The sequence below is a fragment of the Halichoeres trimaculatus genome, unplaced genomic scaffold (assembly GCF_033239565.1).
Source record: "Halichoeres trimaculatus isolate MK-OKI-2021-1 unplaced genomic scaffold, fHalTri1.1 fHalTri1_scaffold_8, whole genome shotgun sequence".
In the NCBI taxonomy this organism is placed as follows: Eukaryota; Metazoa; Chordata; class Actinopteri; order Labriformes; family Labridae; genus Halichoeres; species Halichoeres trimaculatus.
Genome location: NW_027437186.1, coordinates 5,700,963 through 5,714,914, shown reverse-complemented (window position 1 = coordinate 5,714,914; position 13,952 = coordinate 5,700,963). Strand labels below are relative to the sequence as shown.

The following is a 13,952-nucleotide window of genomic DNA, read 5'->3' as shown; positions in this document are numbered from 1 at the left end:
GGAAAATGACCCAAGCCTCCATATAAAAGCTCTATTCTGTGGTTTAAAGAGAATAATGAGAACTTTGTTGATAGACTTTAATGTGTCGTAAGGGTAATTTACTGATTGATTCATCAAACCAACAGTAATCTCAGAAGTATGACAAGTGTGATCATCTTTTTTTGACCATGACCGCACATCATGGTTTCAGTTCTCAGTTTGTTATACACTCAAAAAACTGAAACATTGACCTGAATGAAATTTATTATGTCAACTGGTTCCATGTGAATGTGTTAGGTTGGTTGAGCTAGCCTTCAAACTCGGCTCCTAAGAGGACTCAAAAAGTAGAACAACAGTGGGAGGGCATTATTCCATGTCACTCCACGTCTTGCTCATTTTATCAACATAGAATACAACACGACCACCGATGAGGTCATGGTTTATGAGCAGCAACCAACATTTATTTGGTGCCAGCCGGGAACCAACTTATCAAGTTCCTCACCTTTTAGTCTTAACCCCTAAAAGCCTGTTGTCACAAATTTGTGACATACCCTGTCAGGTCTTGATGCAGCTGAAATGACCTTTGTATCTCATTATTACCTATTGATTCATATTCTACACAAACCAAAGATCGTATCAGATTCACTATGTCACAATATATTGGTCAGGAGATGAACGTCTTGTGTCTATATACTTAATTAAAACTATTTTGTATACTACACTCAAATTTACAATCTCCACCAAATTTAACATCTGTAAGAAGGCAAAAACCCATAAAAACAATTTATTTTTATAACTGTTAATTTATTCAGGCAGTAAGGGGTTAACAAACAGTCCAGTTCCAAGTAAGGTTTAGGAACTGGAAATCCAAGCCAGTGTGAAAGCCGTCTTAGTTAACTTTTGAGGGCCTGAAAATCCCAACAATGACAGCAAGCTAACTTTTGTTGTTGCATTTTGCTTTATTTGTTTCCCTTCCTCTCAATGAATCAGAACCAGGAATGGACAAGGACCAGAACCGATAGTGTTCAATTCGCCTCAGTACAGTGCACATTTTGTGGTGTGTCCTTTGACTTCCGCACTTGCCCGAACAAGATACCCCAAGATGTCAGGGACAAGGTACCCTTGTGGCTGAGCAGTGACATTTGTGCAAGTCTTCAAATTTTTGTCTGTTTTTATCATGTGATTATATGCTGAGGTGTTTTTTCTTGATCTCAAACTGCTCTCTGCTGGGGATTAGTCCGGAACCGAATTTTTTTTCCCTCTCTTCTCCCAGTGTTGTTATTTCATACATATGCAAAGCTCCTAGGTCAATCCCAAATCCTGTCTGTTTTCCCATGTCTGAGTTCGTCTTCTTACATGTCTTGGAAGGGATGTAAGTGAAATGAAATTTCCCCTCGGGGATCAATAAAGTATTCTGATTCTGATTCTGAAAACCAGGACAGGTCCCCAAATTACCGACCCCTACCGTCTCACTTTTCGGTACCTTTCTGTTGGGGTGCAAGACATACAGATTCGACCCCAGAAGGTGGCGCTAGAAACACAGCAGTCTGATGACTGGTCGAAAAAATTGTCACTTTCAACACCTAACCTTGTCATGTTTGAACCTCCAGTTGACTTTTGTTTTGTTTAGAACATAGCGTCATGACACAGTGTAAAACTGCTGTCAAAACGAAACTGTGTCCCGTCTTTTTTCTCAGTTGCATTTATTAGCAGGGTACACTGTGTGGCACTGCTATGCCAATGCACTATCAAGTGGCTGATGCAGCTATCGGCATCCAGCTTACACGCTGCCTACCAAGACGTGCACAGTTGGCTGTGGAAACACAAACAGGATCAGGCTTCACTGATCCATCAAGTGCCTAACTGTACTGATCCAAACCGGATTGCTTGGTGGTAAACGGGCTAAAGACCAAAGGTACGCAATGTCCGATAATCACTCAGTTGTGAGTTTAATGTCACACAGTTACACACAACTGCATCACAAGTTGCAGCAATGATGAGATCAAGTGTGACTGTTAACCGCTTTAGATCAACAAACGTGTGTATGAGTGTGTGTGTTCACAGAACCATCTGAGTACATTCTCAGCAGCAGAGCCGTCAGGCCCTCAGCGGTTACCGGCAGAGGAATGTCGGCGCTGGCTGTTCAGAAGCCTGCAACAGGTGCTGTCATGAAGGCATGGCCGAGGTATTCTGGGTACTGCCTACCCCTGAGTTTGGTGAGACGACCAGGGACAGAAACACGGCTAACCCAGGGGAATTGAACAGTTCTCTGATTTCGTTTAATCCATCTGAGACTTAAACCTTCCATCATGTTTGATAAGATTTCCCTTTTAAAACAAACCCAAGAAAGGTCCAACTAGCATTTCTTTAAAACAGTTAAAGCCTCAAGAGACAAAAGCTGAGCTAATGTAGATAAAACCGAAGAAGGACTCTGCTTCTTACAGGGCTCAGCAGTGAAACACACTCTTAATATTTGCCTTTTAAACCAGATTCCTCAGTTTCACTGTTAAGTGCTCCCGTCATTCAAGAGTCTCATGCGAAAACAATCGTCAGACTGCACACTCAGACACAAATTTCCCTTAACCCACTTTATATTATTCATGAATACTTCCAGGAATTTATTTTAGTTGATCCTGGCAGGCCCTACGAACAACTGGAGAAGTCTTTAGTGAGGCTAATCCACAGAGCCACGCAGCCACGGCTCTCTGTGGTCAAACACGGAGCAGTTATTATCAGAAGACACAAACAAGACAGCAGAGAGGGAGCAGAGCAGAGAGGCAGCGAGTTCTCACAAACAAAGCCCCACGTTTGACCACATCAGAGCTCCGAGTGGAGGCCGAGTCAGCGAGCTGCCCGAGGGGGAGAAAAGAAGGCCTAATGACCAAACTTCAAACACTGTCATCAGCCTGCAACTCATGTCCCCACATACACATTACCCTGCTGTAACTAATGACTGGTCTACCTTAATGCTACGCTGCCCTGTTTCTGTGAAAACACCAATCTCCAGCTTTAATGAGCAGAGCCACAGAGACAGTTTGAACATACTTCTTAGCCAGAGAGAGCAGAGGCATCTGGGCTGAGATCTGCTCAGATCCACTGCTCCCATCGTAAGGAGAAACTCATCAAAACTTTCACAACAGGAGAAACTCCCAGGATGCAAATTGAATGTCTAATATTTCTTCTTAATGGGAGGGTTATTCAGTTTTATTGATATCACAGCTCTTTACAGTCAAACAGCAGGAAAAGGGATCACACTGTTTCTCTGTAGTTCTTAAACTGAGGGGTACTAAGGAATTTAAGAAGATGAAATCAAGAATACAATATCAGCTTGGTTTAGTTATCTTATCTTCAGTAACATTAGTGAGCCTGGAGACCACAGATCAATGCTGTATGTTAGATGTGACATTAAAGAGGGCTCGTGTCAGCTGTGCTCCTTGTCGTGTTTAAAACTAAAGACAGTCAGGTAGAAGTTCAGAAAAAACATTGTTTTTGCCTCATTTTGATCTGCAGCTGGTCCTGATTAGAGCCATCGTTGCATATTTACAAATTGACTGAAGAGTTTCAGATAAAGCTTTTGTTCATTAATCTTGCAGAGCACGTGACGTGAACCTGCCTGATTCAGTTTCTGAAATCCTGCAGATCCATCTTGCTAGGGTTCTTTTCGGATTTTTAAAATGCTTAACATGGACAGTGTCATGATTTGAGTTTTTCTGGATTTGGGATTTTCTTTTGCATTTGATGGATTATGTTTACTCTCGTGTCCTCATGCTTCCTGTGCTTGTTTCAGTGAGTTTTCTAGTGATTTTTGGTTTTGTTTCTTTTCTTATTTTAGAAAATATTTTTAGTTGTAGCTGTTTTTGGGTCCTCCTCTCTTGTTTTTCACCAGGGTTGTTGACAGAATGAACTGACAGAGTACACAAGAAACACAGAGACTATGGACAGGGGAGCAATCAACGCAGGTGTGAAACAAGACACAGGTGAAACCCATGAGGGGCAATTAAACTGGAGGGAAACACAAGGAGAACCAAACCAAACACAGGGAAACTCAAGACAGAGACTAAATCCACAGAAACACTAAAAATAATCACAAAAAGACACACACATGACAAGACCTGGGGCCTGTACTACGAAGCTGGATTAGCTCTTAGAGAGATAACATCCTGGATAAGTTTCGGGTTTTCCGCACTACGAATGTGGATCTCTTTTTATCCAGACACGTTGCCCCAGTAACTGATGCTGAACGCCAAACCTGGTCTGGAGCAGGTTAAGTTCCAGGATAAGAGCTCACGGGGTGTGACAGACCGCCCGCTGGCCAATCAGTTCTCTCGGGCGGGCACAAAAGACCGCACAGTCACCAATTTGCTCAGCCGGAGTGAAGTCCTCAGGCGCGGGACCGCCCCCTGTCTTTTTAGCCTAACATTTTTTCTTATGGGCTGTGAACAAACAATATCTTACTGATCATCATAACTGAGACATTGTCAGGGAAAAGTTAGTTCAACTTGATAACGAGCCTCGTAGTACAGCAGATCTGGATGACTGAGATCCGGTGAAGTTCAGCGAGTTGTCGCAGAGTTATTCTGGATGACTTAATCCAGCTTCGTAGTACAGGCCCCTGACCCAAAACCACAAGGAACACAAACCAAAGACAGAAACAGGAAACACAGAACACTCAACAAGAATAACTTAGATTAACACTAGAATCACAAAGAACCAAGAAACTCAAGACATAAAAGAAAATGCAAAATCCAGAAAAACACAACATAAAACCCAAACCTTGGCAGACAGTAGAAATCATGCTGTGAGCATCTGAAAGCTTAATACACATAAATAATCACACAGGCTTCATTTACCCTCATAACGATGTGAAGATTGGGAACTTTTGGATTCATCTGGCATGAAGCAGCTCTGAGAAATGTCCCGAGAAGAGCTCCAGCAAACGTGTCGAAATTTTCAGTAGTGCAAAGAAAAAAACCTTGGACTGTTAGAGCCATATGTTAATGTTTATTAAGAATATTCCAGAAGATAAAGACATGGATGGAAACCTCTCAGTTATGTTATGAATTCAAGCGTCAACTAAACAGTCCAAGTCCACAGCTGTCTGCAGAACGTACAGCCCAGAGAGCTGTACATCATCAGCATATCTAAATCATCAGCACGCCTGTTTAGTCTCAATCCCAACTGTAATCTATCATACAGGTCAGGTGACAGGAGGGACTCTGAGTGTGTGCTTATATCTGTGGAGTGTGTGTGAGTATGTGTGTGTGTGTGTGTGTGCATAACCTTCACTAACTGTGCTCTGACAAAGTGCAGAGGTGACTCGAGCACTTCTCAATGAGTGTGCTATTCACATTAGGCTGTCTAATTAGCACACAGGTCAGTTACACACACACACACACACACGCACACACACTTATCACAGAATATGTTGACATGTATATGCATGTATTTGTGTGCGTGTACGTGTAGACCTCACAGTGTATTGGGTGACAGCTCTATGGGGAGAAGGGTGAGGAAACGGAGACGGGGGGGACTATATTTCTCAGTTTCTGCACCTCACAACATGGCCTTCAGCTCCCATCATGCCTCTGCACTCACTATGCACACCAGGCTTGTACGCCAGGTCTGCAGAGAGCACTTTGTGGTCAGTGGGTTGTTAAAGGGACATTTCACTTTCTTTCTAACAGGGTTGTACGAGTTACATGTCACTACTCATTGTATTAGCAACAACAAATGCCGCCCAGCTCGCCGGCTTTAATGAGAAACAGCGCACAAATTCCCCTGCAGAGCCTGTCTCATCGTTAAGCTCATTTCAAGAGATCCCGACCCGAACAGTCAACACTTTGCTTTGCCAAAAGAAATCCTGTTTGTTTCTGCATTAATGACAGACTCAACATAGACAGGCTCTTCTGCCTGTAGTGGACTGATCAGCTGTTGTCTGATGTCATGCTGTTTGCTGTGGACACATTCGGACACCTTCTGGAGTGAGAGTTTTAAGAGGTAAAAGCAACTCAATGTACAAAGAAAGGAGGAAAAAGGGGAAGTTGAAGTTCGTCATCAATGTTCATCAAAGAAAGTGTTCAGCTATCTTTTTTTGCCTTTATTGTGAAATGACATAACCCATGGTCATATGACAGGTTTAAATGATCAAAATAGACTGTGTTAGCAGCTAAAGATGGAGACAAAAGACTGGCTGACAAAATCTGAGTGTATGGCTGCAGAGGAGCCACACAGGCAAGTCAAAAATTCATGCCAGTTGATTACTTTTGGGAAAAAGGCATCAGGAAAGCTGCATATCAAAGCTGGGGAGCCATGATAAAATTTGCCAACCACAAAGAAATATGTTAACACTGACGTTATTTACATGATGCTTTTGAAAACGTATAATATTCAGTGCATAACAATGGTGGTAAAGCTTATCACTTACTTTGCTACATCGTTTCACCACCCTTTCATGCTCGCTTTAGCAGACACAGGCAACAGCCAATCACAAACGATCACGACTGTAACCAATAATATCACATTAACCGAAATATAAGACAAGTTTTTTCATTGAATATAATCTTATAATAGTCTTATAATCAGGGTTTAACCATTAACACATGTTGAAAGTTGAGAGTCGCTGCACGACTGCAATAGGAGAGAGTGCCGGCTTTCAGAGACAAAGTGACAAGAGATGAGACGTGGAGAGATGCGCTGATTTTCTAGAGCTAAGTGGATCAAAAGTTGGGCAAGTTAACAGACAATTGAGGCGGAGTTATGATGCTAATTTTAGATGATGATGGTCAATGCAGCAGAGATGTTAAAAAACTGTTAGTCAGACAAAAAAAAAATGGAGTCACGGAGTGCAGTGTGTAATAAAAAAAGGTAAACTGTAAAAGTTTATCAAGATATAGACAGGAGGGTGTATGAGTTTGTTACTGAGAAACGTCTGCTCACGTGGGCAGAGATATGCTCCGCACAAGGGCCGTGAAAGCTCTCGTAAAAGCAATTTGGGGGCTGTTTACACAACAATGGTTTTAGGGTGAAATGCAAAGTTTTGTTGCATTTCAGCCTCATGTCTACACGGAAACGGTGTTTCAGCTGACCTAAAACACAAACTTTTGACAACGGCCTCCAGAGTGGGATTTTCCTGACATGCTGCTAACACCATTGCGGTGTAAACGGTAAGCCGACGTTTTCAGTGGAAATGATGATGTCACACTCCTCTTCACAGTACCGATAACAAGTACCGTTGTTACAATCGCTGACTACCATGTTGTGCTTGTGCTGCTCAATCTGCTCAATCTGCTGACTGTCTTTATACAAAATGAGCATCTGTTGCTCCACTTCTGCTCTTAGTATTACCTAATACACCAGATGAAAACTCTACTTCTGAGGAGATCTCCCAAAAGCTGCTTCTGGACAAGGCAGTTACAGCACCACCTACAGGCCTGGCATGCTTACTACAGCGTTTTCAGTCCCTCAGCGTTTCCATGTAAACACAGATTTTTTTCCTGCGTTTTAGCTTTTTTAAATGAAACGTTGTGTAAACAGGGTTTTGGTCATGCAAAAAATGCCTGGATAGAAGACTGAGCTGAGGTACAAAACTCTACACACATTATTTTATTTGCAAAGTAATCTCCTGAATTTCTTTAACTACAATTCAAAACTAAGACTCAAAATTTTCAAAGTTACACCAGAGACTCAAGGTGGAAAGACACATTTGTTGCACACTTGACCCAAGATGAGAGCTGGGGTTGGAGTCCCCTTGTTATTAGCTTAATTAAGCTTGCTGGCTGTTTTGCTCAGCAGTATCTCACTAAAGTACTTGTGAATTTGTTTTGAAAGTTTTTGTTAAAGTTCAATTGTTTTGTGCATTTGTTTTCTGTAACACAATATTTGCGCAATACACCCACTTGTTTTCTTGCTGTAATTCTGTAAATTTCCTGTACAACCCCACAACAACAACAACAACAAAAAATGCTGAAATATCCCTTTAAAGGAGAGAGAGGTGGAGGTCAGTATGTTTCAGGGCACTGTGACGGATAAGGCAGTTATTTTTGGAGAGGTATGACTCAATCAAATGGCCCCACAAAGCTTATTCTTAACCTGCACACCTGTTGAAAACTCACAGCTATGATGGCATGTAGAGATTTGTGTACGTGTGACTGAGTTCTTACATTTAGAGCTCTGTGTGAATTGAGAGTTTATTTACACACAGGCTGTGTGATGGAAAAGAGGATGCTGTAAAAGTTACTTTTCTCCTTCTGCAGGCTCCCTATGCAGCGAGCGCTGAAGCCGTTTCTGTTGAACTGTGTTAACCTGAGTTAGCAGCCATTAAAATGTGCTGAAGGACCACACAGAGACAGAAACAAACAATGCTCATAATACAAACAAGAACAACAAAAAATACCAAAGACCACAGGGGCAGATCTGTTTTTCAGTCGTCCTCCAGTCCACCTCCCTCTCAGCTCTAAATCTGTTACAAAAAGCTGAATATAAAGTCCAGCGTCTCATTTCTCCATCACTTGGTGGGTTCTGTCGTAATCCATATCTGACTGGAATAATAATAACTCTGAATCACTGCAGCAGAGGACATTTTCCATAACAGAGGAAACTGGTCATCATGAAAGCAGACAGGGAGGTGGATTCTGGACTGGGTTTGGGCTGAAGTATCACAGACGTCCCACCCCCCTCCCTCTCACTACAAAAGGCCACATCTGTGCGAGTGTCCCATTAATAATAACTATTTATACACAGAGCCAAACAAAGAGGCAGGCTGCATCGCCCCGGGCTCGTCTGGAGGTGAAGATGAAGGAATCCTCCTCGCCTGCTCTGACGGAGGAGCTCAGGAGCACTCAGACAGGATCCAGCTCTTTGATTGGCTGTGACTGGGATCAGTAGATCACCTTCAGTAAGAGCAGTTTGTGGAGTAGATCATGTCAACCTGTGAGTCTCTCCTGTCAGCTCAGGATGTATCAGCTCTCAGTTTCCTCTCTTAGCTGAACTGGACCAGGGTCTGGTGTCATGAGAGGTTTTGAGGATAGCTAATGGGGAAAAGTTAATTGGTGCTAATCGTAAGTTGATGTGTTATAATGAATAAACCCTGATGTACACTCAGTGATGTCACAGTCTGTGGAAATGTAGGGTCCACTCAACAAGTGGCTAATTTAGAAAGAGTCAAAGAGGTGGAGGACAAGCAGAGCATCCATGTGTCTGTCTGTCTGTGTCCTAACCATGACCCACAGATGCAGAACAGTAAGCTTTTATATCGACATGTTTAAAGATATGCACTAAATTCTCATACACTAAAACATATAGGGATGGGTACCTTCCACATTTGAAACGATATGGTACTGATACCCGGTACCTGGCAATCCGTACCAGTACGCTACTTTTCTGTGTTTATGTGGTAAAAAATATCAATTTGTTTAAAAACTTTTTTTTTTACAATTAAACAAATATTTTCGTTCAATTATAACCTTGCAATGCTGTGTTCATGTCCAAAAAAATGACCTCCTCCTTCACTTCCTCACAGCCACAAGGATGCATTTAGGTACCTACACATGGTGCCTTTTGATTTTACTAATATATAAATATTAGGGGTGGGAAGAAAACATGATTTACATTAGTATCAGGATTTTTTGTTTTACCATTTTTATATCGCAACTTTTTGTTCAAATATATTTTTAAATTCAGACCTTCATTTGGGTCTTTTTTTTTACAAGAGTTGGAAAAAAAGTTGCTGCTTTTCTCCAGCAGAGGGCAAAATGTTTTTTTTTAGACTATCTAGTAACATGATGTTAGATCCCCTGAATAAATCCTAAATACTGAGTCACATGTGATGTGCGTTTTTGGGAAACATGGTTCCTGATATAATCTGCAGACATCATCATCATCATTCAACCTTATCACTATGTCTGGTGTGAAAAATGTTATCTAAAAATTGCAAAAATTGGATATACAGAGAGGTGTAATTAACACAGAATTAGTATCCCCAGATATTGAAGGTGGGAGAAAAGCATATCGTCCCAGCCCTAGTAAACACACACTATAATAGAGATAAATATTTACTAAGTAATCAGACGCATTATTGGCTGGGATGGTTATTGGCACCAGTATTCAGCATTTTGACGCCTATCGGTATCAGTCTTTTTTGATCCTATGGCGAAGAAGAAATCAATTTAAAACTGTGATATTTTAGCCCTAATGCAGCAGCGCCCTCTCTGTCTGTAGCTTAGACTGAATGAAACATGGACGTAGTCTCCCTGATGTCACCCGTCTGTTTCTGAAACGGAAAATGAAGCAGATAGGCTATGGCGGCCATATTGGTAGTGGCAAGGGCTTTGCACACAGCTATAGAGCGCTTGTCGGACACGTGACCCTGAGCTGTGCCTCTGATTGGGTGAGCTTGTTATCTTAATATCCTCTGAACGGCCGCATTAGAAAAAATCCCCCCTTGCAGTATGTGCTGTAAATAGGTTAATTTCTGCTTTGAAAACAGCTTTTTCTGGCTTGGTGTGTATGTGACTTCAGGTATTTCTAGAGCCAGCCTCAAGTGGACACTGGAGAAACAGCAGATTTTAGCACTTCAGCTTTGTATCGTATTCTTAGACCGAAGGTTGCTGCTTGGACTGCAGTCACTACTCTGTCTCCAGCACTGTCCCACCCACAGCACCATCTGATTAGTTACACACAGAGCCACGGCACTTGTTTATTTAAACTTTCAGTTAACTTAATATGACATGCTACTGAGCCTGGGAGCTCTTCAATAAACAGATGCTCTAAGGTGATTAAACAAAGGCAAGTGTTGGAGTTTGCATTTCTCAAAATTTGACGCCAATATTTTCACTTTTACTGCGAATGAATAAATACCAAATACTGGTTATCATCCTCCTTGACTAGCATTTAGCGGTTTCCGTATCAGCCCTGAAAAAAAAAAAAAAAAAAAAAAAACGTATTGTTCTATCTCTAACTAATATTATATATACCAAACCTCGTTTTGTTGTGAACAAGTTTTGGCATTTCAAACCCTTTGGCCAATATGGGACCAAACAGGGTTACTTTGGGTTTTGAAGAAAGCCTCAAGTGGACGCTCTAGGAACTGCAGTTTCTTTCATGCATAGCTTAGCTTGGTGTGAAGACACAAAGGAAGGACACAGAGGAAACAGTATGTCTCCCCAACCACTCCAGATCTTTGAAATCAACAAGTTCTTCATGACTTCATCAATAAATATAAAGCACAAGTTTTTCTTTCAGAATGAGTTTCCTGAAGAATGGTTAAAAATAATCAGGACTCAAATCCCTGTCCGTAGCTAGCAAAGGAGCAATGATAATCAGCTATGCAGACAAAAGATTCACGGTACATGTTTTTCAGGGGATTTACGATCACTTGCTCAGCTTTGACCACAAGAAGTTTGGGAAACTCAGCCTTTTGACCCCAGTGCTCCTTAAAACCACAATATAACATCTCATTAAGTTTTTTTTTTTTACACATTCTAAATGAACAGCTGGATGTGGATGAATGGCAAATATTAGCACAACAATGATCCAAGATAATTATGACAGAAGCACAAAAAAGTTGTTATTTAAGGCAAGGTGTGATGTGGAAATCTGGGTGCTATCAACCTTTGTATCAACCACAGTGATGTCCCATTCAAATCCGTCTCTATCTGACAAACTGACTGAGCGCATGCAGCAGTAAGCCCAGCAGTGAGCACCTGGCTGTTTTTTTCCCCCCGGGAAGTGCATTATACCAGTCCCAGTGAAGGGGTGATGGGTGGTGTGTGTGTGTCTGTGTGTGTGTGTGTGTGTGTAGGCTTAGAGTTGGGGGTGATAAAAGTCGAGCCAAAGCAAACGGAGGAAGGGAAAACAGGGCCTCTCTGGGACTACAATCAGTGTGGAGGAGCTTATTAGTGGAGCTGTGGAAGTGGTCAATGAAAGGGCAGCTCAGAGGGCGACCTCAGGAGCAACAGATGTGAGAGGGCTCCTCACATGTTATCTCTCTGCATCACTCTCAGTGAGGAAGTGATTTTTACAACATATGTTCAGCTCTTCAGGGGACGGTCTCCTTCCAACGTGAGCTGGAATACAGTTAAAGAAGTCCACCTCTGGCAGGAGAAATCCTGTTACTCTCTGATTCCTGCTGCAGATCTGAACCACCAGAGAAGCTCTTGGTGTAAATGAAATCCTTATTCATTCACACTCAATGTAACAGAGTGGATCAACTGGGTTTTTAATGTCTAGTATCATACACAGAGACCTGCAGCAACTGAGCGACAAAAACTGCAGCGTCTTCTAAATACAGACTTCTATTTTAAGAGAGAAACAGCTCAGGATGGGTCCAATGCGCTGACATATTTAACCTCCAAACAGTCAGAAGGATCACTTAACATTCACTTTTTTACCTCAAAATAAAATGTGATCCATCAAATGCCAAAACAAGAACCTTTAAAGAATTTCTAACTTACACTTAACTATTCCCAAAAGTGTGTTCATCATTTTTTTTTTATTTCAGAAACCTCTGCCTTTTGATTTGAAACAGATATTTTTCAAATTTGTTGAAGATCAAGTTGGGTTTTTTTTTTAATTAAAGTCAAAAACCAGTGATTTTTGGATAAATTTGGGAAAACAAATCCCGAGCTAAACTCAAGACAACCATGTGCATTCAAAGCCACACTTTCCCTTGAATTGGAAGTTTCTGTTTCATTTCCCCAGTCTTCAGATTTTATTTAAGTCTTTCCAAACCCTCTACTCTTCACTAAGTTTGGGGTTGACGCACTCACCTCCTCCAGGATCTGGTCCAGTCGTCCCAGGATAACGGGCTCCACCTGCTCCACAGACAACATCCACGCGGAAAGCTGCTGCTGCTCCAAACTTACTATCCTGGATTGCAGCTCCGAGGTGCGCACAAAAACCACAACGCAAACTCCAAGGCACAGAACAGACACCGCGATGCAAACTGTTACGGCGCACAAATCTCTCCAATCCCTCCACTGCGGCTGTTTGGATGAATTCTGCTGCTTCTTGCCCTGCGTCCTCCTGTCTTCACCCGCCTTACCAGCAGGTCCCCACTTCTGATCCTCCATAATCTAATCGTCCCACTCTGTTTTTTTTTCTCTGAACGAAAATCCACGGATTTTCCAGCTTCTTCAGGCAGAGGACCCCCGACAACCTGCAACTCTGGAGCCTCTGAGCGACTGTCCAACTTCTGAGGGAAAAGTTTGACAGATGTCTTTTCCGTCCCCAAACTGTCTCCAGCTGCCCTCCTGCACCCAGATGAGCACCTATATCAAAGTCATAGTATGAGGCATAGTGTGGATAGTCATCAGTCAGTGATGTTCCTGATTCACGGGCAGACTCTCAGTCCTCGGCGTTCCGCTCCGCTTGTCCCATTCGCTGCTTCTCCTCTGAGCGCTCCCTCTCTGGATCAGGTCAGTGCGCGTCTCTGAAACCTGAGCCAGCCTCCCTCTCCCTCTCCTCTGCGCTGCTCTGGATGCCGCGGGCCCTTTGCTCTCAGTGCATGCTCCTCCTCTGAAAGGCTTTAGGTTAAATGCTGGGGCGGGATCCATGGCGATGTTGCTCCCCCCTTTGATCCACGCACTTGGAGAGGGATATTTTTAGGGTGCGCAAAGCGAAGCGCTCAGTCACACATGCGGTGCAGTGACGGCCTGCTGACAGAACGGCTCGGCTCCAGACCAAAACAACACAGCACTCTGCAGTCCTCAGTCAAGATCCGTGTCTGATGGTTAGAGGATCTGCTGGATTCAGGGAACCTGCTGCGCGCTGCTGGGCAGAAAGAACGGAAACTCACGAGGTCACAGCCGGAGTGTGGAAGTCTTCAGCTCAAACATTTCACTCACAGACTCCAGTTTCTACAGGGTCTCACTGTGATAGGAGATGAAATTAAATGGACTTCCAAACACAGACTCCTTAGATTGCAGTGGATATTTTAAGAGATATGGGGCTTTTAAGTTTACACCTAAGTGTTGTAC

The 13,952-nt window shown here is 42.6% G+C and overlaps 1 protein-coding gene across 1 annotated transcript in view; it reads right to left on the bottom strand.

Annotated features, from left to right (window-relative positions):
* col13a1 (collagen, type XIII, alpha 1) overlaps positions 1 to 13,491 on the bottom strand; it is a 170,831-nt gene extending 157,340 nt beyond the window's left edge. Inside the window, exon 1 of the mRNA XM_074676290.1 lies at positions 12,744 to 13,491. Coding sequence (XP_074532391.1) covers positions 12,744 to 13,046 — 303 coding nt within the window. The 5' untranslated portion in view covers positions 13,047 to 13,491. The remainder of the gene's footprint in view (positions 1 to 12,743) is intronic.
* Positions 13,492 to 13,952: the final 461 nt, after the last annotated feature.